The 23,613-nt window shown below is 39.3% G+C and overlaps 1 protein-coding gene across 1 annotated transcript; it reads left to right on the forward strand.

The window, feature by feature from the left end:
* Positions 1-1,823: 1,823 nt before the first annotated feature.
* On the forward strand, positions 1,824-10,140 carry MMP1 (matrix metallopeptidase 1). Its single transcript, XM_004385857.2, has 10 exons — positions 1,824-1,971; positions 2,400-2,644; positions 2,742-2,890; positions 3,134-3,259; positions 3,945-4,100; positions 4,261-4,378; positions 6,503-6,636; positions 8,555-8,717; positions 9,253-9,356; positions 9,539-10,140. Exons 1-10 carry the CDS (start codon positions 1,861-1,863, stop codon positions 9,646-9,648), a joined length of 1,416 nt encoding a protein of 471 aa, XP_004385914.1. The 5' UTR covers positions 1,824-1,860; the 3' UTR covers positions 9,649-10,140.
* Positions 10,141-23,613: the final 13,473 nt, after the last annotated feature.

Genomic DNA, 23,613 nt, shown 5'->3' on the forward strand with positions numbered 1-23,613 from the left:
TTTGTAACCCTACTTGCTCTCCCTATACTGTGACAGCACACTCTTCCTTTCCACCCCGGATTTCCTGTGTCCATTCAACCAGCTCCTGATCCACTCTGCCTTCTCATCTCGCTTCCCGAAGAGAGCTGCATATTTAATCTCATGTACCTACTTGAGCTAAGAAGCACACTCTTCACGAGTATCATTTTCTGACCAATAGTCCAGTCTAATCTTTGTCTGAAGAGTTGGCCTCAGGAATGGTTTTAGTTTTGGGCTTACAGAGAGCCCAGGGGCCACATCTTCCAGGGTACCTCCAGTCTGAATTAAACCATTAAGTCTGGTCTTTTCATCAGAATTTGAGTTCTGCACTCCACTTTTCTCCTGCTCCATCAGGGACTATCTGCTGTGTTCCCTATCAGAGCAGTCATTGTGGTAACTGGGCACCGTCTAGTTCTTCTGGTCTCAGGCTGATGAAGTCTCTGGTCTATGTGGCCCTTACTGTCTCTTGGGCTAACACTTTCCTTGTGTCCATGGTGTTCTTCATTCTCCTTTATCCCAGGTGGGTTGGGACCAATTGATGCATCTTAGATGGCCACTCGCTAGCTTTTAATACTCCAGACACCACTCACCAAAATAGGTTGCAGAACATTTTGTTAAAAAACTTTGTTATGCCAATTGACCTAGATGTCCCCTGAAAGCATGGTCCCCAGACCCCTGCCCTGCTACTCTGTCCCTTGACATGATTGATTGTATTAAGGAAGTTTCTTAGCTTTAGATTAGTCCAGTTGTGCTGACTTCCCCTGTAGTGTGTGCTGTCCTTCCCTTCACCTAAGATAATTCTTGTCTACTTTCTAGTTAGTGAATAGCCCTCTCCCTCCCTCCCCACCCTCGTAACCATCAAAGAATGTTGTCTTCTGTGTTTAAACCTTTTCTTGATTTTATAATACTGGTCTTATACAATATTTGTCCTTTTGCAACTAAGTTCATTTAGCATATCTTCCAGATTCCTCCAAGTTATAAGATGTTTCACGGATTCATTGTTGTTCTTCATCATTGCATAGTATTCCATTGTCTGAATATACCATAATTTGTTTATCCATTCTTCCGCTGATGCGCACCTATTACCTGGCCCATTCTGACAGGTTTCAGAGAAGGGCTCTTATTTGTCCTAGATGTTTATAGGACAGGGCAGGGAGTTATCTTTTACTCCACTGGCAGACTAGGGGGCTTCTTAGCCAAGGCTCTCAAATCTTGGGACTGAGTGAAGATTAAGGGAAGCTATAGTGCTATTGAAATACTGTATCAGCTGGCTTAGCAAAAGCAGAAGGGAATCCTAGAGAACCTGGGAGAGTCACTGCTAAGTTCGGCCTGAGGAGCTGAGCTTCAATCAGTATAGGTGCTGAGCAGCCATAAGGTACACAAAGTCAGCAGTTCTGCCTTCTGCCTGGGAGCATGGTATGTTCAGAATCCAGGAGCACTTGACGACCAGCAGAATCAAGTTTGCAAAGTTCATTTTTAAAAAAGACTATGGTGTGCTCTGTGACTTGTGTATGTAATAGAGGCCTTTCTCAAATAAAATAGAAATGAAATGGAGCAAACAACTACTTACATGGTGAAGTGTGTCTCCTTTGCACAGGTCCTGTTAGATATTAATCATGACATTGCAACACGGTGAAATTAATATCCTGTTGGAGGTTAATCATGAAGATTGCTCAGGCTGTTTATGCTAATCAAGAGGATGTTATGAAACATGAGTCAGACAGCCTTTGGCTTCCTGGAAGTGCAAGGACTGTATATATAAACCGGGAGCTTCATCAGTGAGATATTGGAGCAGCAGGCAGGTAGGGAGCCATCAGTTGTCTTGCACACAGAAAGAAAACAATGGCCAGCTTGCCCAGCCTTCCTCTGCTCCTGCTGCTGCTTTGGGGTACAGGGTCTCATGGCTTCCCAGCGCCTTCAAAAACACAAGATCAAGATGTGGAGATGGTGCAGGTAAATACTGAATTTCACATGCAAGAAATTGCATGCATTTTTCCACAGTAGTATAAAGTTTATTTAAGGATGTGTTTCCTCTAAAGAGAAACCTTTTTTTGCATGTCAGAAACAGCATCTTCCTCAAAAATGTACCTAGCCAGGCATAGACCTTCTTTTTCCATTTAGAGATGAGAGGGAATGAAAGGAACAGTATGCAAATTTGGCTCTACAAATTATAATTCCCACTTTATAGTAACTAATGGTAGGGAGGTTTCTACTCTGAATTTGCATTTTTCACCAATAATAAGGATAATAAGGATCATGAAATCTAAACACAAACTTTAAAAGTAGTTCTTTTCTTCAGCTAAAAATTCCTGCTGTCAATTATTTTTTTCAAATGAGAAAGATTTCCCATCCAGTGTTTCAATAATTTTATGTTTTACCAGAAATACCTGGAAAACTACTACACCCTGAAGAATGATGGTAACCAAATTGAAAGGAAGAGGAAGAACAGCCCAGTGGTTGAAAAGCTGAAGCAAATGCAGGAATTCTTTGGGCTGAAGATTACTGGGAAGCCAGATGCTGAAACCCTGAATGTGATGAAGCAGCCCAGATGTGGGGTGCCCGATGTGGCTCAATTTGTCCTCACTGAGGGACATCCTCAGTGGGAGAAAACACACCTGACCTACAGGTACCAGACTGAGGAGCGGAGTGTCAATGCTATTTCCCATCAAAGCAGGAAGAAACAAGGTCTAATTTGTCTTTATTCTCTCCTATTTAATTTTAAGGATTGAAAATTACACACCTGATATGTCTCACGCAGATGTGGACAGTGCAATCGAGAAAGCCTTTCAACTCTGGAGTAATGTCACACCTCTGAAGTTCACCAAAGTCTTTGAGGGTCAAGCAGACATAATGATATCTTTTCAGTCAGGAGGTAAGCTCTTCTTATATGTATCATGAAAGTATTCTTGTCTTAACTTCACCTTGCTTCTAAAACTCCTCAGCTTGCAGCTGGAATTCCTTGTTTAGGAGGAGTGTTGATTTTATAGTTTTAAGGAGGGAAACTACATCACATTTGATGGAAGTCTGTTGGCCTCTTAACAAAGCTATGCTTGCCCTCTTGGATTAGCCTAAACAAGAACCAAGAGGGACCTTTGCTGAATTCTGTTTTTTGCAGATCATCATGACAATTCTCCCTTTGAAGGACCTGGAGGAAACCTAGCTCATGCTTTTCAACCAGGCCCAGGTATTGGAGGGGATGTTCATTTTGACGAAGATGAAAGGTGGACCAACGATTTAAGAAGTAAGTCAGCCAGTTTTGCCTCTATCTTCCCCCCACCCCTTCACAGTTCGTTGCAATATTGGTTGGTTTAACTGCAAGAACGCATTAATAGAAATATGCATTTTTCTACTGTCACTTAGAAAATTAATGATACACTTAAAAAAGTGTAAGAGAAGGTTACTTCTGCTAGTAACAACATTTTATTGTCTATAAGTACGCCATTCTAAAACTTCTATTAAGAAAATGTTGAAAACCTTAATGTTTTATTGTGGGTATCTTCATAGACTCTTTGTAACTAGAGGGACACACCAAAATTTAACAGTAGTAGTAAGATTACTTGGAAATTAAAAGAAGGGAGGTTTTTTCAGTTTTGTAAATAAGGAAAAATATTAATAGAAATTTATTGATTCTCTGAGAAATAATACATGCTATCTAATTGGTGATAAGATTGACCAATCTATTGTCGGTTGAGTTTGTCTTTTAATTGTATCAGTGTAATCATAGTGAGACTTTAACCTGCCTCTTCACTATTAGTAAATTCATTCCTCCTGCTTTCAGGAAAAAAAAAAGTTGTATGTATTTTTCAATACCTCCCTTTGAAAATGTGGGCATTACTCCTTATAGAGTATAGATTACTTCTTACTTAAATGACTCAAAGATGAAATATATTTCAAATAATTGCAAGTGGGTTTGTTGGCTTTTTTAGATTACAACTTGTATCGTGTTGCGGCTCATGAATTAGGTCATTCCCTTGGACTGTCTCATTCTACTGATATTGGGGCTTTAATGTACCCAACCTACTTCTTCAATGGTGATGTTCAGCTATCTCAGGATGATGTCAATGGCATCCAGGCCATTTATGGTAAGTATAAGGAAAAACACCACAGATAAGAGGCTGCTGACCTTTATACCCATTTCAAATAGAACAACCTTTAGTCGTATTCTTTAAGAAGCTGTCTTTCATTGTTTATGTAGTTTTCAATGCCAGCCTAAACTAACTCCAGGTCTTTTGGTTTCTTTAGGACCTTCCCCAGATTCCACTCAGCCAATAGCCCCAGTGACCCCACAAGCATGTGATAGTAAGCTCACCTTTGATGCTATAACTACAATTCGAGGAGAAGTGATGTTCTTTAAAGACAAGTAAGACATCAATTATTCTTTGTATTCTGTATTTGTAATACTAACAACATTCACTACTATGAACTCTATGGACCACTACTTCACATGTTATTTACCTTATATTTGTTTATATTTATAATTATGTAGGTGTAATAGCTTACATTAATACAATATAATTACTTATAGCAACTTTATTTTCCTACAAGTATTATGTCATTTGATTCTCAGAAAAAATACCATTGCAGTAGAAGATCTGTTAATATAATCCCATTCTGCAGATCAATAAAGTAAGACAGAGAGAAGAAAAGACTCTTTCGGGGCACAGAGGTCACTGGTGACAGAGCAGAAATTGGTCTTCTGAACTGTACTCCAGGACCTTTTTCATTATACCTGTTTATGGTGATAAACTTTATTCAGAGATATGAGTCCTTTTCATAATACCATCAGCCCAATGAAGGTAATGCAGTCTGCAGCCCGGAAGGGCAAGGCAACATTTTAAGCTTTATCCTTTCCATGCTGCAAAAGATGGCCCTCCCAAAACTTGTGGCCATAACAGGTCTCTGTTGTCCCCTGGAGGACCAGAGAAGAGAAGTAGTAGTTGCTGGGAGAATCCCCAAGAGTTCATGTGGATCCCCCCTTGAGCAGATATGGGTAGTCACTACGTAGCACTTCCCTCCTCCTGGAAGAAGGATCCTAGGTCTCCCTCTGCAGGGTATGGATTCAAAAACTCTGAGATTCCCACACATACAGGGACTGGCATGCTCTCCCTACCAAACAAAATAATAATACACTCTTTCTGAATGATGCAGTCCACATAAAGATCAGTACTGCTGAAAATCATCCTCACACAGAAAGTCGGGGCAGTCTGAAAGGCTCGCTTCCCCTCAGCAGAGAGGAGGCTTCCTTCCTGAAGAGTTGTGGTTGGTGATCTATGGCTTTGGGGTCATATCTATCTCAGAATGCAGGAAATTGACTCCTAATGCTTTCTATCCATTCTCTTCTTTACTATTTTTGAGTAAATAAGATAATGCTGGATGTAAACCATTCAGGGTGTGGCTCCTTGCTGGGAAGTGTCAAGGTTTGTTTTTTGTTGGGTTTAAAGCAAAGCTCTCAAGGTAGCAGGGCATGCCTATCAAAGCAAGTATTTGAAGGATTACGCCATGGGACAGGACCAGAACTAGGATTTACAGGAATTGAAAGGACACTGAGGTCATTTAAATGTTGCCGTGTCATGAAGACTCAGAAGCGTAGAGATGGTATCTGAGATGTTACTTGCCTAAGGTTTCAGAGGCAGGCAGAGGCAGGATGGACCTAGAAGCCAGATTCCTGATGGCCAGGCCATGTTCTTTCCTGTGCACCAGTCCCTGTGTGGTTTTGTTGAAGGCCTTCTGGAGTCTGGAAAACTCCTCTGTTGGCCCCATGGCAGTCTGTGCTGTGCAGTTAACCCAGTCTCTATGGACTATAGAATCAACTAAATAAACTCCCAACGAAAGGACGACAAAGGGAGTGGCTATCATACCTGAGTTTAAAATTAACCTCTGCCTCTTACCAGCTACATGACCTTAGATACTAGCTCCCTTAGCCTCCTTGACCTCAATTTCTCATCTGTGAGCTGGGAGCAATCGTCTTTTGTAGGGTTTTTGTGAGGTGAGGCATGATGTAGGCACAGGACCTGGCGTGTTGTTAAGTGCTCACTAAATGTGGGGTATTACTGTTGTATTCCAACCAATGGTGTGCTGAAGCTGGTTCCTAATTGCTTCCCAAAGCTCAATGCTAAATTTTAAGAGCTGATTGTTCCATTTCTAAGAGCCAGTTGTTAACAAAGCCATTATTATAAATTAAATTATATAAACTTACAATTAAATAAATTATGTTAAAACCAAAGGTAATAATCAAAATTCATTGCTTCCTAATTATTTTACTACATTTTATTATTTGTCTATGTTCTTGAGTTATTTGTACAGTGGGGTATTATACAATGGTGCACTACCACGTATCTCCAAAGCAGGACTTTTTTTTTTAAGCCAGATGTTAAACATTTACTAGGACACTACTAGTTTCAGCAGTAGGAAAGAGCTGAACACCCACCAGAAATTGCTAGCGATTAGATCAAAGCCTTTTTTTCTTTTCTTTTTTTCAAATCAGGTTCTACATGCGTATAAATTTTTTCTACCCGGAAGTTGAGCTCAATTTCATTTCTGTTTTCTGGCCCCGTCTGCCAAATACACTTGAAGCTGCTTATGAACTTGCTTATAGAGATGAAATCCGGTTTTTCAAAGGTAATGTTTCTGCATATTTTTTTACTGTTTTTGTGGATTAATTTCCCATGAGGTTTTGGGCTGAGATATAAGATGGTATTGGATATTTTCTCTCCCTGGACCTTTGAAAATCTAACAGTCTCACTTACCAAATCAAGGGGAGTCCATCACCTGAATTACAAATTGAATACTGTATTTCTGAGTCATTTTAAGTAGAAAGCTAATGCCTGGAAATACAAATTTTCGGACCTATCTGTTTATGAATCTGGACCTTTATGAATGCTTTCTGTGCAGATTGCTTATGTATTTAAAACCGATAACCAACTGCCTTTCAAGTTGATTCTGACTCATTGCGACCTCATATGTGTCAGAGTACAAGTGTGCTCCATAGGGTTTTCAACAGCTGATTTTAAGGAAGTAGATCATCAGAACTTTTTTCCTGGCAACTTCTGGGTAGACACAAACCTCCAACCCTTTGGTTTACACCACCCAGGGACTCCTTGTGTTTAAAACTCACCCCATATTTCTTGAGGCTGTCACTCACAAGTAAAATTGAGAGATCTGGGCCAATTCTATAGACTATGGAATTGAAATTTTTGGTTTGTGTGATTTCCTAAGATCTACCTTAATACACAAGGTTCCTGGGTGGTGCAAAGTTTGTGCTGGTCTACTAATCTAAGGGTTGGGGTTCAAATCCACCTAGTGGTGCTGTGGAAGAAAGGCCTGACAATCTGTTTCCATAAAGCTTACAACCAAGACACCCTATGGTGCAGTTCTATTCTGTAGCACACGGGGCCCCCATGAGTTGAGTTGACTCCATGGCAATGGGTTTTTATCTTAATACAAAGAACCTTTCTGAGAGCGGGGGAGAGAGCCAGGTGGAAGAGCTGCAGACTTTCTTCCAGGGTATGGCACACAGACCAGCAGCCTTGTCATTCCCTGAAAGTCTGTTAGCAATACAGAATCTCTGGTCCTACCCTAGAACTTTTTTGACAAAATCTGAAATTTAACAAGATTTCCAGGCAATATATAAGCACATAAAGTACGAGAAGTGTTAAATTTTTGTGAACTGAATGGAACAAACTTCTTTGGTTTTATCAGAATGAAACACAATCCAATGATAGGCACCTGGTTTTGAGGACAAGCAGACAAGCATTACGACACTTGACCCAGTCATACACTCAAGGCAAAAAGTTAAACACAGTTGGGATGGGCAAAAAACTTTGAAAAAGGCTTTCTAGCTCTTATACCATGACACGAAAACAGTTTCAAATTGCTTTTTCATGAAGGGTACGTAAGCATATTTGTACGAACAGACCAATCTTGACTTCAGGATATAAGGCCACTTTTACGTAGTGCAGGTCTTGCTGAGTATAAACACAGAGAATCTGGACACAGCATAAGTTTAAGTACTTGGAACTTATTCCAGTCAGATGCAATGATTTGTCTCAGGGTTGAAGGTCATTACAGATTGTGAGTCATTACTACACTGTGCCCCTTAGAATAGCATTGGTGTGAACTTCCACAGCCCATGGGCAACCTGGAGAAGATTTCTATCACTGAGGTGGCACAATGGACTCTAGTCATTTCAACACCTGGCTTCAGAAAGAAGCCCTCAACTCCATAAACCAGTCATTCTCAAAGCTTGGCTGCAGATTAGAATCACCTAGGAAGCTTTAAAAAATATACTGACTTAATTGGTCTTGGGTAGGATCCTGGTATCAGTATTTTAAAAAATTGCCCTAAAAAAACTGTTGCCATTGAGTCAATTCTGACTCATAGCGACCCTATAGACAATTCTAATGTGAAGTCAGGACACTGCTCCAGCATGTGAAACAAGAACTTGACTAGAAATGTGCTTAACCATTGTGCCACCAGGTCTCCTCTGTCTATGGGAGCCTTAAGCAATATATCTACATGACCATTTCTTGATTGACAGGTAATAAGTACTGGGCTGCTCAGGGGCAGAACATGCTTCGTGGATACCCCAAGGACATCTACACATCTTTTGGCTTCCCTAAAACTGTAAAGAATATCGATGCTGCTGTTTCTGAGGAAGATACTGGAAAAACATACTTCTTTGTTGCTGACAAGTACTGGAGGTAAAGACTGACTGCAGAAAAATTTAGGGTTTCAGTGCTTTGTACATAGAAAGAAAGTTCTGTGCATTTCAAAGTGAGTCTAATGTTGCTATGACAGGCTGCCTTTTCTGTGGATGGCTGTAGCCATCCCAGCATCCATTTAATCTATTGACCAAATATCTTCATGTGATACCTGTCCTGGGAGTCCAGGGAGGTTGTGGGTCTGAATTTTAAAAAGAAAATGCAAAAATGAGGGCATTCATTTTTATAGAGCTACTTCAGCCAAAAGGAACTTACCTTTCATAACGTTTCCCCTTAATAGGGCATAGTGTGGAACCTACTGGAAAACTAGAATTAGATGTTGGAGTTCAGAAGGACCTTATAGATCTGATAGTCTACCCAAGAGCCTACCTCACTTCATTCCACCCTCCGTTTTACAAATGTCCGGTTAAATTAAAATTTCTTATTCAATTCCCTCTGGGGAACTCCCCGTAATGATCGAAACGTCTACAGGTTTAACAGAAGGTTCTGACACTACTAATTCTTTCTCTACCAGGTATGATGAATATAAACGAACCATGGATAAAGGTTATCCCAAAATGATAGCTCATGACTTTCCTGGAATTGGCAATAAAGTTGATGCTGTTTTCAAGAAAGATGGTAAGTGAATATAGGTGTATTTTCTCCTTTTTTTTGCCATAGTAATAGCATCAAGATTGTTATTTGGAACAGCAACTGCCAAAAATATTTGTGTTCACAAATGACTTGGGATTTTTGAGAACACAAGTTAAAACTAGAAACTACTTCTATATTATAATAATTCTCTTTTGTTTTATTTCTAGGATTTTTCTATTTCTTCCATGGGACAAGGCAATACAAATTTGATCCAAAAACTAAGCGTGTTTTAACTCTTCTGAAAGCTAACAGCTGGTTCAAATGCAGAAAGAATTGACCAACTGTTACCAACCATTGAATGAAAAATTATATTTTCTGAGCCCAAGGAAGCTGTTTTCCTGAAGAACTACATAATTTTCAGTATTTTATTTAACCTCAGGAATTACTGATGCACAGTTATTATGTATAACTTTATTGGCATATATTTTATATGTTATATTGTAATGTTTTATGAGGACTAAGGAAGGCCAAGTTCATGGTTTATAGATTCATGTGGACTAATTCACTTAGCAAAGAGAGAAGGTCTTTTCCACAGTACGTATAAGACTGGCATTAATCCTGAACTGCAGTTTTAGGAATCAACACCTCCTCTCAAGAGAGAAAGAGACAAGAGACACCAGTCTCCACCATAGGAAAAGCACTTCAAGAACATATGGCCAATCATTAGTGTCATTCTTTTTACAGAAAATAAAGTATTTTATGTTTGGAATAAAGGCATCCTTGTCTCCTCTGCTTTATAAACATTTTATTACATTTTAAGTTGTTACTTCCTAATTATAAAGCCACACAATTAATTTTCAAGTTTGAAATGGAAGTAGACAGATACACAAAAGATTTATGTGGGAAGCTGGAATATAAAAAAGTTCAAACAGTCTCCATTCTCACAGAATTTATGTCATATAAAACAAGTAAACCAGTCGCTAGCAAGTTGACTCTGACTCATGGCAACCCCATTATGTATCAGAGTACAACTGTATTCTGCAGAGCTTTCAGTGGCTGATTTTTCAGAAGTAGATCATGAGGTCTTTCTTCAGAGGTGCCTCTGGGTGGACTCAAATTTCCAACCTTTTGGTTAGCAACCAAGCACATTAACTGTCTGTATCACCAGGGACTTCTCTTAAATCACATGCAGGAAGAAAAGACTGGCTATTTCCCTTGTCCCATATAATGCTTCCAAAATTGGTTTTAGATAAACCAGACATGACTTGGTAGAGCTTCCTAGTGTATGTAACTTTCTTTTCTTCTGAGCACATGGGATAGCTATATTTTCTGACACTCCAGCTCCCAGAAGTTGCAGGTGTTGGAGAGTGAACCGCTGATTAGTTCTTGCCTGTGGGTTGTGCACAGAAGTGACCGATACCTCTTCCAGATGGAAACATTTGATTGTTGGTGCAAGTTTCTTTGGTGTTCTGCTCCTCTGCTGGCATTAATCCTGAACTGCAGTTTCAGGAATCCGCACCTCCCCTCAAGAGAGAAAGAGACAAGAGACACCAGTCTCCACCATAGGAAAAGCACTTCAAGAACATATGGCCAGTCATTAGTATCATTCTGATGTGCATGGGAAAATTCTTTTTACAGGAAATAAAGTATTTTATGTTTGGAATAAAGGCATCCTCGTCTCCTTTTTTGTCAGTTACCACGGACAAAGAAGCCTGAATTGCTGGGCTAAACCACAATAGACTTTGTTTAAGGAACAAATAAACTTTTTGTTTTGCTAAGCCACTGAGATTTTAGAATTCATTAAAGCTGAATATGCTTGTTTATCTAGATAAGCATTATTTAGTTTTTCATGAATGATTAAGGAAGAAGTTAATGTAGGTAAGGAGTTCCTGAGTGGTGCAAATGGTTAATGTGTTTGGCTGCTAACCAAAAGTTGGAGGTTCAAGTCCACTCAGAGCCACCTCAGAAGAAAGGTCTAGAGGTCTACTTCTGAAAAATCAGCCATTAAAAACTCTTTAGAGCACAGTTCTACTCTGATACACATGGGGTCACCATGAGTAGGAATTGACTTGAAAGCAAATGGTATGGTATACCGTAGGTAGGAGTCCTGCAGCTAGCCTCCCAGTCCCATGAGTTTTATGAGTAGTTTATAGGATGCTGGAGGGTGTTTGTAGTCTTTCCAAGCATAATGAAACTCTTAGATTGATTCTGAGGCTAATAGTACTCTACTCAAGAATTTGGAAAGCTATGTAACCTTTCCTTTGACCAAGTCTCTCTCTCTCTAATAAACTATTATGTTAAAGTATAACATAAATTCAGAACAACGCATAAATCATAAGTGCCCAGATTAATGAATTATCGCAAAGTTAACAAACCCATGTCAAGCAATAGAATAGTACCAGCCCAACACCATCCCCCTCAAGCCTCTTTCATCATTTCTCAACTCTGTCTTAGGTTAGTTCACTAGAAGCAGAGCCCAAAACAGGGATTCTTAGGTGCAGCCATTGGGGCTGGAGTATTCTCAGAAGAAAGGGAGTAAGGGAGACATTTCAGAGTAAGGAAAAAGCTAAGCAAGAATGTGGTCTCAGATGGAGACTGCTCTGATCTCATGAGAAAGATCTGGAGCAAAAATTTCACCACAGAGTTTGTCCAATCTTTGTGTGCATGTGTCAATCAGCCATTGGTCAAGGTCTGTTCTGTTTCTCTGGAAGACTCCAACTAAGACAACGTTGTGTTAAGGTCTTATGTGGAATCCAATCAGAATACAAGTACCTGCAACCTGGAAGTGTGAAGAGTAATGACTTGTGGAGCAAATATTTAATCAATGTGGGAGGAATGAGTGAACAAATGCATCTCCCTTTATTTCCTCAGAAGAATCCCTCAAGATGTATTTCAAATGGGTCCTCATCCAGTCCCATAGGATTCAGCAACACTTTTTCAAGCTCTTTGGCCAGTTGTCAATGCATCTTTGTACTGCCTCTCCTACTTTCTCTGCTTTGCTTTCCTTGTCCCTCAATCCAGCTCCCTGGATCACATGCCCCATTAGATACTTATACTTTTGTTTCAGACTCTGCTTTCTAGGAATGCCAGAGTAAGACAAGTTGTGCTGGAAGTGGGGTGGTGATGCATCTTGGTATTTAATGGTATTGTAATCGTTGATATTCTGATCTATAGTCCATTTTGAAGAAACAAAGCTGAATGATGAGGTTTTGGGTTATCAGGTGGTCGTGACACTTGAATAGTATGAAAAGAATGATAATTATAATAAGCAGAGAGGGCTGTTACCTGCACTGAGAACTTGATAAAAGAAAGGGCAGCCAAATATCAACTTGGCACACATCATGCAAGCCAACAGACATTAATGACAACATTTAAGGACATACTCACGTCTTGTAAACTGTGCTGAAAATCAATCCTAAAATCTAATTGCAAAGGTGGACACTTAGTAGCTGGAATAATGGGTAAACAAACCTGAAAATCTTTAACATCTAAATTTTCCTGAAAATTCCACACGGGCAGAAGTAGGATCTCACTCTTGCCACATTTACGTAACATTATTCTATGCCTAACTATTATTAGTAATAATGCCTACATAAAATAGACAAATGACTTGAACAGACATTTCACCAAGGAGGACCACCAAACACATGAAAAAGGTGCTCAACGTCATTAGCCATCAGAGAGAAGCAAACTAAAACCACAATGAGAGCCATCTTACTCCCCCAAGATGGCTAATAATAATAAAAAAGAAAGAAAATAACAAATATTGGTGAAGATGTGGGGAAATTGGAACCCTTATCCATTACTTGTGGGAATGCAAAATAGTATTGCTGTTATGGAAGACATTGAGGTGGTTCCTCAAAAAACTAAAAATAAAACTACCATGTTGTTGTTGTTAAGTGCCATTAAGTGGGTTCTGACTCATAGCGACCCTATGAACAACAAAACGGAACACTGCCTGGTCATGTGCCAACCTCACAATTATTGCTATGCTTGAGCCCATCGTTGCAGCCACTGTGTCAATCCATCTCTTTGAGGGTCTTCCTCTCTTTTGCTGACCCTCTACTTTAGCAAGCATAATGTCTTTCTCCAGGGACTGGTCCTCCCTGATAACACGTTCAAAGTACATGAGATGAAGTCTTGCCTTCCTTGCTTCTAAGGAGCATTCTGACTGTAGTTTTTCCAAGACAGATTTGTTTGTTCTTCTGGCAGTCCATGGTATATTCAATATTCTTCACCAAACCATAATTCAAAGATATCAATTCTTCAGTCTTCCTTTTTCGTTGTCCAGCTTTCGCATGCATATGAGGTGACTGAAAATACAATGGCTTGGTTCAGGTACACCTTTGTCCTCAAAGTGACATCGTTGCTTTTTAACACTCTAAAGATGTCTTTTGCAATAGATTTGCCCAATCCAGCAATACGTAGCTTGATTTCTTGACTGCTGCTTCCATGGGCATTGATTGTGGATTCAAGTAAAATGAAATACTTGACAAGTTCAATCTTTTCTCCGTTTATCACAATGTTGTTTATTGGTCCAGTTGTGAGGATTTTTGTTTTCTTTGTGTTAAAGTATAATCCATACCCAAGGCTGCAGTCTTTGATCTTCATCAGTACATGCTTCAAGTCTCTTCACTTTCAGCAAGCAAGGTTGTGTCATCTGCATATCGCCAGTTATTATTAGTCCTGCTCCAATCCTGATGCTGCATTCTTCATATAGTTCAGCTTCTCAGATTAGTTGCTACCACATGTCTCAGCAATTCTACTACTAGGTATATACCCAGAAGCCTGAAATCAGAGATTTGAGCAGATACTTGTATATCAGTGTTCATTGCAGCACTATTCACAATAGCCAAAATGTGGAAACAATTTAAATGCCCATCAATGGATGGCTGAATATACAAAACGTGGTGCATACACACGATAGAATACCACTCAGCCAGTAAGAGAAATGAAGTCTTGATACATACTACAGTATGGATGGAGCTTGAAGACATTTTGATGGGTGAATTAAGTCAATTATGGAAGGACAAATACTGTATGACCTCACTTATATAAAAAGACGAGAACAGAGCTCTAGCTTGGGAAACAACATGGTGCTATTGACAGAAGCACCATGTCATCCCTCTGCAGCAAAGACCTGAAAAACTGAGTAAAATAGATACAAACATCAATCCTAGAGCCCTAAGTATCAAATAAAAGGATAAAGAACTTGATTAAGCACCAAATGGAATAAGAAACTGACAGAGAACAGAGAATGACGAGAGCTACAGAGTGGCAGTCTCCTACCCACTAATGCAGCATGGATTCATCGTCTTGGACTACAGCCACCAAGGACCACAGACAGGGAGTACAAGAAGATAACTTCACAGAGCTCCCAACAGGAGAGAGAGCACTGGTAACCAGGTATACACACTTTCCTGCCTCCCACCCTTCTTCCCTCTATGTAGCCTCTACCACTTTCTAAAAGGTCACGGTTGCTAGGCTGGAGAGACTAGTGTTTACTACCACCTGGGTCCACTCTGCCTTGCCCCCAGTGGCTGGTTCCCCCAGGGCTGTTTTTCTTTGTTGTTGTTGTTGTTGTTTCTTCTCTCTCTCTCTCTCCCTTCCTTCCTTTCCTTTCTCCCACTCAGCTAGCCCCGGGCACTGTCCCCACCCCTTCTCAATGGGTTATGCCATTCTGCTTAGCTAGAGAGCCACTGGCACAGCCTCCCCCACCAGCCAGCTCCCTCAGCACCGTATTTTTTTAGTTTGTTTGCTTTGTTCTCCTCTTTTTTCTGTTTCTTCTCTCTCTCTCCTCCTTCCTTTTCTTTCTTCAGCTCACTTAGCCCTGTGGGCTGCCCCAGCTCCTTCTTGAAGGGTTGTGCTACACCACTTGGCTAGACAGCCACTGGTACGTGGCTTTGCTGGGGCTGCAGCACCATCAGTGTCTAGCTCCTTCAGTGTCATTTTTTGGTTTGTTTTATTATTGTTGTTTCTTTCCCCTCTCTCCCTTCCTTCCTATCCTTTCTCCTGCCCGCCTAGCCCCATGTGTCACCCTCTCCCTTCTTGATGGGCTGTGTTGCACCACTTGGCTAGGGAGCCGCTGGCACATGGCCTCCCCAAATCTGTGCCACCCCCCAGACCAGTACCCTCAGTGCCATATTTTTTATTTTTCTTTATCTTTCCCCTTCTCCCTTTGTTTTCTCCCTCTCACCTAGGCCCTGTGCTGCCTCCACCCCTTCCTGAGGAGCCAAGTTGTTCCACCTGGCCAGAGACATAGGCTCACCTCCACTCCGATTCTTCCCCGCCCACAATGGCTGGCTCCTTCAGCACCACATTTATTTATTTTTTGTTGTTGTTGTTTAAGGTTTTTAGGGCTTTTTTGTTGTTGTTGTTTCTTCTCTCTCCTTCCTTTTTGTCTTTTCTCCCACTCACCTAGCTTGAAGAGATGCCCACAACCCTTCACAACTGGCTGAACTGCACTGCTTGGCTAGGGAGCCATCAGCACACACCCTCTCTGGGCCAACCCAGCTCCACCCTCTGAATCATACTGTGTCACCATTTTATTTACTTTTATTTTCCCTTACCTTTTTTTGTTTCTCTCTCGTCTTTCTATTCTTTCTCTCACCCACTTAACTCCACACATAACATACTCTCCCTTTCCTCCTGCCTATCTGCAGTGTGCTCTGAGAGCTGCACCCCTAAGTGACACCAGCATGGACCTCTGGACTACTGGACCCTGCCCATGTTGTCTTCTGACCCCACACCACTGGCCTCAGCTCTTGCCACAAACCACCCATCCCCACCTCTCCTCCACACTGGACTTCCCCTGCTGCACCATAGCTGAGTGAATGGCCCTGCCCACCTGGATAAGTTGGTGAGAAGTATCATGCCCACAGACAAGCAAGCAACAAAATATGACCAGCTCACCTGTCCAGACATAACCAAATAAAACAAAAAAGGAGGTTAAACAAACAAATCTAAAATCAATAAATGAAGAAAATAATTCCTGAAGGTCCCAGAGAGAGCACAATATCAAAACATATATATATATTAAAAAAAACAGGTCAGGATGGTTCCAGTAAGCAACCAAAATAAGAGACCAAGTGAACTTCTGGTAGAAGAAAAGCAGACTAACTACCTGATAGGAAATTCTAAAGTCTAATATTCAGGGCTCTCCAAGAGATTAGAGGAGAGGTGAAGGAAAACACAGACAAAAATAAGGAAAAATAGACAAAATCATGGAAAATACAGACAGAATCAGAGAAAAAGACAAAGAAATGGAAGAATTCAGAAAAATAATACAGGAACAAATGTCAAAATAAACAACTAGAAATCATACAAAAACAGCAATTAGTAATCCAAAAGATAAGCAACAAGATTTCAGAAATGGACAGTGCAATAGAAGGTTTTAGAAGCAAATTTGAAGCAATAGAAGACAGGATCAGCAAAATTGAAGACAAATCCTTGGAAACCACTTTGTTTGAAGAAAAATCACAAAAAAGAATGAAGAAAACCTGAGAACTATGTAGAATAAAATCAAGAGTAAAAATCTGTGTATGATCAGATTCTAGTACAGGGGGAGAAAATGGAAAAGAAAGAGAGGATGATTGATGATTTGTTGACAGAAAACTTCCCTAATATCATGAAAGATGAAAAGCTGACCATCCAAGAAGCTCAATGAAACCCATATAGGATAGACCTCAAAAGAAAGTCACCAAGACATATCATAATCACACTTGTCAAAACCAAAGACAAAGGAAGAATCCTGAGAGTAGCTCAAAAAAAAGAAAAAACTAAAAGTCACAAACAAAGGGGAAAAATAAGACTAAGCTCTGATCTGTCAGCAGAAACCATGCAGGCAAGAAGGCAATGGGATGACATATATAAAACCTTTAAAGAAAAAATTGCCAACCAAAAATAATATATTCTGCAAAACACTTACTTGAATATGATGGCAGAATGAAGATAAACAGATAAACAGAAATTAAGAGAATATGTAAAAACCAAACCAAACTTACAAGAATTATTAAAGGGAGGCCTTTGGTGAGAGAAGAAATAACATCAGACAACAACCTGAATCTAGGACATAGGACAGCATCAGCCAGATACCAACCTAGGTAATGAACTCTTAAGGATAAAACAAAACTAAAAGATTTACAACAGGAAACCAGAGATGTCAATCTATAAATGACAACAACATCAGAACAATAAAAGAAGAACAAACAGTGTAGGTATAGAACTTTCAAATGAAGAAGAAGTCAAGGTGCTATCCAGTAATATAAGACAGGTTTAAACTTAGGGAAATAGGGGTAAATTACAAAGAAACTTAACAAATCTACTCATCAAAATGAAGAAGAAAAATATAAAGTCTCAGTAAACAAAAAATCTACAAAACTGAAAGAAATGAAAGAAAAATCCACAAACAAAAGGAATTCAGCACAGGAGAGTAAGAAGAACAAAGAAAATGTCAGCACCACAAAAAAAAGCACTACAAAATGACAACAGTAAACTCACGTTGAATGTAAATGGCTTAAATACACCCATAAAGAGACAGAGAGTGACAGAATGGATAAAAAAAAAAAAAAGGACCCATCAATACGCTGTCTATAAGAGACACACCTTAGACAAAAAGACATAAATATATTAAAAATCAAAGGATAGACTTCAGCCGAAGACTAGACAGGCCTATAAAACAAAATGAGACTAAATGGGCACATCAGCCCAGGGCAAGGAAAAGAAGGCAGGAGGGAACAGGAAAGCTGGTAATGGGGAAAGCAAGGTCAAGAAGGGGAGAGTGTTGAAATGTTGTGGGATTGGCAACTAATGTCACAAAACAATACGTGTATTCATTGTTTAATGAGAAACTAGTTTGCTCTGTAAACCTTCATCTAAAGTACAAAAAAAAAATTTTTTTAATCAAAGGATGGAAAAAAATATATAAAGGAAATAGCGACCAAAAAAGAGCAGAAGTGACAATCCTAATCTCAGATAAAATAATCTTTAAAATAAAATCCACCATACAAGGCAAGGAAGGACATTATATAATGATTAAAGGGACAATCCACCATGAGGACATAACCATAATAAATATCTATGCACGCAACAATAGGGCTTCAAAATACATAAAAAAAACTCTAATAGCATTGAAAGAGAAATTGACAGTTCCACAATAATAGTAGGAGACTTCAACACACTACTCTCAGTAAAGGACAGAACATCTAGAAGGAAACTCAACAAAGATACGGAAGATTTAAAGGCCACAGTCAACCAACTTGACCTCATAGACATTTATAGAACACTCCACCCAACAGCAGCAAAGTACACATTCTTTTCTCCAGAATAGACCACCTCCAGAATAGACCACATCTCCAGAATAGACCACATCTTCTCTGATCAAATGCCATAAAAGTAGAAATTAATAACAGGAAGAGCAAGGGAAAAAAATCAAGTATATGGAAACTGAATAACATCTTGCTTAAAAACCACTGGGTAATAGAAGAAATCAAAGATGGAATAAAAAAATTCCTAGAATCAAATGAGAATGAAAACACATCATAGCAAAACCTTTGAGACACAGCAAAGACAGCGTTCAGAGGTCAATGTAAAGCAATAAATACACACATCAAAAAACAAGAAAGCAACAAAATTAAAACATTAACTACACAACTCAAACAAATAGAAAGAGAAAAGCAAAAGAAGCCCACAGCCACCAGAAGCAAGGAAATAAAGAAGATCAGAGCAGAAATAGAGAACAGAAAAACAATAGAAGGAATCAACAACAACAACAACAACAAACTGGTTCTTTGAAAGGATTAACAAAATTGACAAATGGCCTAACTGACAAAAAAAAAACAGGAGAGGACACAAATAACCTAAATAAGAAATGAAATAGGGGACATTACCACAGACCCAACTGAAATAAAAAGGATCATAACAGAGTACAATGAAAAACTATACTCCAACAAATTTGAAAACCTAGAGGAAATGGACAGATTTCTAGAAACACATTACCTACGTAAACTAACACAAACTGAGGTTGAAAATCTGAACAGACTCATAACAACAGAAGAAATTGAAAAGTTTAAAAAAAAAAAATCTCCCAACAAAAAAAGTCCTGACGCAGATGATTTCACTAGAGAATTCTACTAAATATTCAGAGAACAGCTCACACCAGTACTATTCAAACCCTTTCAGATCATAGAAAAAGAAGGGATACTTCCAAATTCATTCTATGAAGCTAGCATAACCCTGATACAAAAATCTGGCAAAGACACCACAGAAAAAAAAAGAAAGAAAATTACAGACCAATATCTCACCTGAATATAGATGCAAAAATTCTCAACAAAATTCTAGCCAAGAGAATTCAGCATCATATTAAGAAAAAAAACACCCTGACCAAGTAAGATTCATACCAGCTATGCAAGGATGGTTCAACATTAGAAAATCAATCATCATAATCCTCCACATAAATAAAACAAAAGAAAAGAATCACATGATCACCTCAATTGACACAAAAAAGGCATTCAATAAAGTCCAACACCCATTCCTGTTAAAAACTCTCAATAAAATAGAAATAGAGGGGAAATTCCTCAATATAATAAAGGACATCTATACAAAACCAATAGCCAACATCATTCTCAATTGAGAGAGGCTGAAAACATTCCCCTTGAAGAACAGGAACAAGACAAGGATGTCCTTTATCACCATTCCTATTTAACATTGTGCTGGCAGTCCTAGCTAGAGCAATAAGGCAAGAAAAAGAAAAAAGGGCATCCAAATTGGTAAGGAAGAAGTAAAACTATCTGTATTTGCAGATGATAAGATACCATACATTGAGAACGCAAAAGACTCCACAAGGAAACTACTAGAACCTATAGAAAGATTCAGCACAAAGTAGGATACCAGATAAACATACCAAAATCAGCTGAATTCCTATACACCAGTAAAGAGAACTATGAGAAGGAAATCAGGAAAGCAATACCATTTATAATAGTCCCTAAAAAAATAAAATACTTAAGAATAAATCTAACCAGGGACATAAAAGACCTATACAAAGAAAACTACAAAACATTACTGCAATCAACCAAAAAAGACCTACATAAATGGAAAAACATACCATGCTCATGGATAGGTAGATTCAACATTGTGACAATATCAATTTTACCCAAAGCAATCTACAAATACAGTGAAATCTCGAGCCAAATGCTAACAGCATTCTTTAATGAGATGGAAAAACTAATCATTAGCTTTGCATGGAAAAGAAAGAGGTCCCAAAGAAGTAAAGCACTACAGAAGAAGAAAAATAAATCAGGAGGACTCACACTTCCTGACCTCAGAACCTACTTTACAGCTACGATAGTCAAAACAGCCTGGTACTGGTACTACGACAGACACATTGACCAATGGAACAGAATCTAGAATGCAGATGTAAGTCCATCCACCTATGGTCACCTGATCTTTGCCAAAAGCTCAAACTTCATTAAATGGGGGAAAAGATAGTCTTTTTAACAAATGATGCTGGCAAAACTGGATGTCCATCTGTAAAAAAATGAAACAGGACCCATACCTCACGCCATACACACACGCACAAAAAAAAATTTAAAAAGAATCAAAGACCTAAATATAATACTTAAAATGATAAAGATCGTAGAAGAAAAAATAGAGTCAGCGCTAGGGGCCCTAATAAAAAAAAAAAAACTGTTGCTGTCAAGTCAATTCCAACTCATAGCGACCCTATAGGACCGAGTAGAATTACCCCACAGGGTTTCCAAGGAGTGGCTGGTGGGCTTGGACTGCCAGCATTTTGGTTAGCAGCCACGCTCTTAACCACTGTGCCACTGGGGCATAAATATTATACAAACCATAACTCACAATACCCAACCATCAGAAGATAAACTAGATAACTGGCATCTTCTAAAAAGTAAACGCTTATACTCTTCAAAAGACTTCACCAAAAGAGTAAACAGAGAACCTACAGTCTGAGAAAAAATTTTGGCTATGACATATCTGACAGAAGTCTAATCTCTAAATTCTATTGGAAAATCCAACTCCTCTACAACAAAAAGACAAATAATCCAATTTAAAAATGGGCAAAGGATATGAACAGACACTTCACCAAAGAAGACATTCAGGTGGTTAACAGACACATGAGGAAATTCTTGTGATCACTAGCCATTAGAGAAATGCAAATCAAAACTACCATGAGATACCATCTCACTCCCATGTTACTGGCATGAATCAAAAAAACAGGTATTAACAAATGTTGGAGAGGCTGCAGGGAGATTGGAACTCTTATGCACTGCTAGTGGGAAAGTTAAATGGTACAACCATTTTGGAAAACTATATGGCACCTCCTTAAAAAGCTAGAAATAGAAATATCATACAATCCAGCGATTCCACTCCTAGTAATATATCCTAGAGACATAAGAGCCATTACACGAATAGACATATGACACCTAAGTGCCCATCAACAGATGAATAGATAAACAAACTATGGTACATACAACAATGGAATACTACACAACTATAAAGAACAGTGATGAATCTGTAAAACGTCTCACAACATGGATGAATCTGGAGGGCGTTATGCTGAGTGAAATAAGTCAGTCACAAAAGGACAAATACTGTATGAGACCACTATTATAAAAACTCATGGAAAGGTTTATACACAGAAAGAGACAATCTTTGAATGTTACTAGGGAGGGGAGGAGTGGGGAGGGAAAAACACTAAATAGACAATAGATAAATGGTAACTTTGTTTAAGGGTAAGACAGTACAAAATACTGAGAAGTCAGCACAACTTCACCAAGGCAAGGTCATGGAAGCTTCATAGACACATCCAAACTCCCTGAGGGACTGAATTACTGGGCTGAGGCCTGGGGATCATGGTCTTGGGGGACATCTAGCTCAATTGGCATGACATAGTTTATAAAGAAAGCGTTCTACATCCTACTTTGGAGAGTAGCTTCTGGAGTCTTAAAAGCTTGTGAGCGGCCATCTAAGATAATCAACTGGTCCCACCCCATCTGGAGCAAGGGAGAATGAAGAAAACCAAAAACACAAAGAAAATATTAGTCCAAAGGACTAAAGGTGCATAACTACCACGGCCTCCACTAGACTGAGTCCAGCACAACTAAATGGTGGCCGGCTACCACCACTGACCGCTCTGACAGGGATCACAATAGAGGATCTCACACAGAGCTGGAGAAAAATGTAGAACAAATTAAAATTCACAAGAAAAGACCAGACCTATTGGTCTGACAGAGAAGGGAGAAACTCTGAGCGTACGGCCCCCAAACACCCTTTTAACTCAGTTTGAGGTCACTCCTGAGGTGTACCCTTCAGCCAAAGGTTAGACAGGCTCATAAAACAAACAATAACACAAGTTGCTCAACCATGTATAGGAAACTAATGGGCACACCAGCCCAGGGGCAAGGATGAGAAGGCAGGAAGGGACAGGAAAGCTGGACTAATGGAAATGGGGAACCCAGGTTCAAGAAGAGGAGCATATTGACACATTGCAAGGTTAGTAACCAATGTCACAAAACAATACGTGTATTAATTGTTTAATGAGAAACTAATTTGCTCCGTAAACTTTTACCTAAAGCATACACATACCTACAAAAGACAAGAACAGGCAAACGTATAGAGACCTAAGTTTCTTAGTCATTAGCAGGATGGGAGGGAGGGGGGAAAGGGAGGTTATTGCTTATTGAATACTGAGTTTCAGTTTAAGGTGATGGAAAAATTTGATTAAGGGTAGGGTTGCACAGTCAATTAATATAATTTCTCTCAATAAGTTGTACACCTATAAAAAGTTGAATTGGCTAAACTTGTATGGTAGATATATTTATAATAATGACAAAAAATAAAAAAAGAGTAGCTGCTAAAGCTGCTTATGTACACCTGAACACCTCATAGGATTTGGTTCCTTGGTTTGAAGGTTTAGGGTCAAGATTTCATGGGATATCCCAGTTAATTGGCATGCTAACGTGTTTAGTGCTTCTGTTCTATTTGCTAATTTGTCGCATAGTCCTGAGGTCTTAAAAGCTTGCAAGCAGCCATCCAAGGCACAACAATTGGTCTCTGTTCACCTGTAGCAAAGGAGAAAGGAGGAGAGTCAGGAATAGGAGGAAAATATGGAATGTGTGGCTAATGCTTCCATGAACAACTGCCTCCTTTGCCATGAGGCCAGAAGAAGTATATGGTGCCTGGCTACCAATAATGAACATTTCATCAAAGATTTAGAGAAGAATCCTGATTAAAAGGGGAAAATGCAGAACAGAATTTTAAATTCTCAAGGAATCTTGAATTTTTG

The sequence above is a fragment of the Trichechus manatus genome, unplaced genomic scaffold (assembly GCF_000243295.1).
Source record: "Trichechus manatus latirostris isolate Lorelei unplaced genomic scaffold, TriManLat1.0 scaffold00148, whole genome shotgun sequence".
NCBI classification, from domain to species: domain Eukaryota; kingdom Metazoa; phylum Chordata; class Mammalia; order Sirenia; family Trichechidae; genus Trichechus; species Trichechus manatus.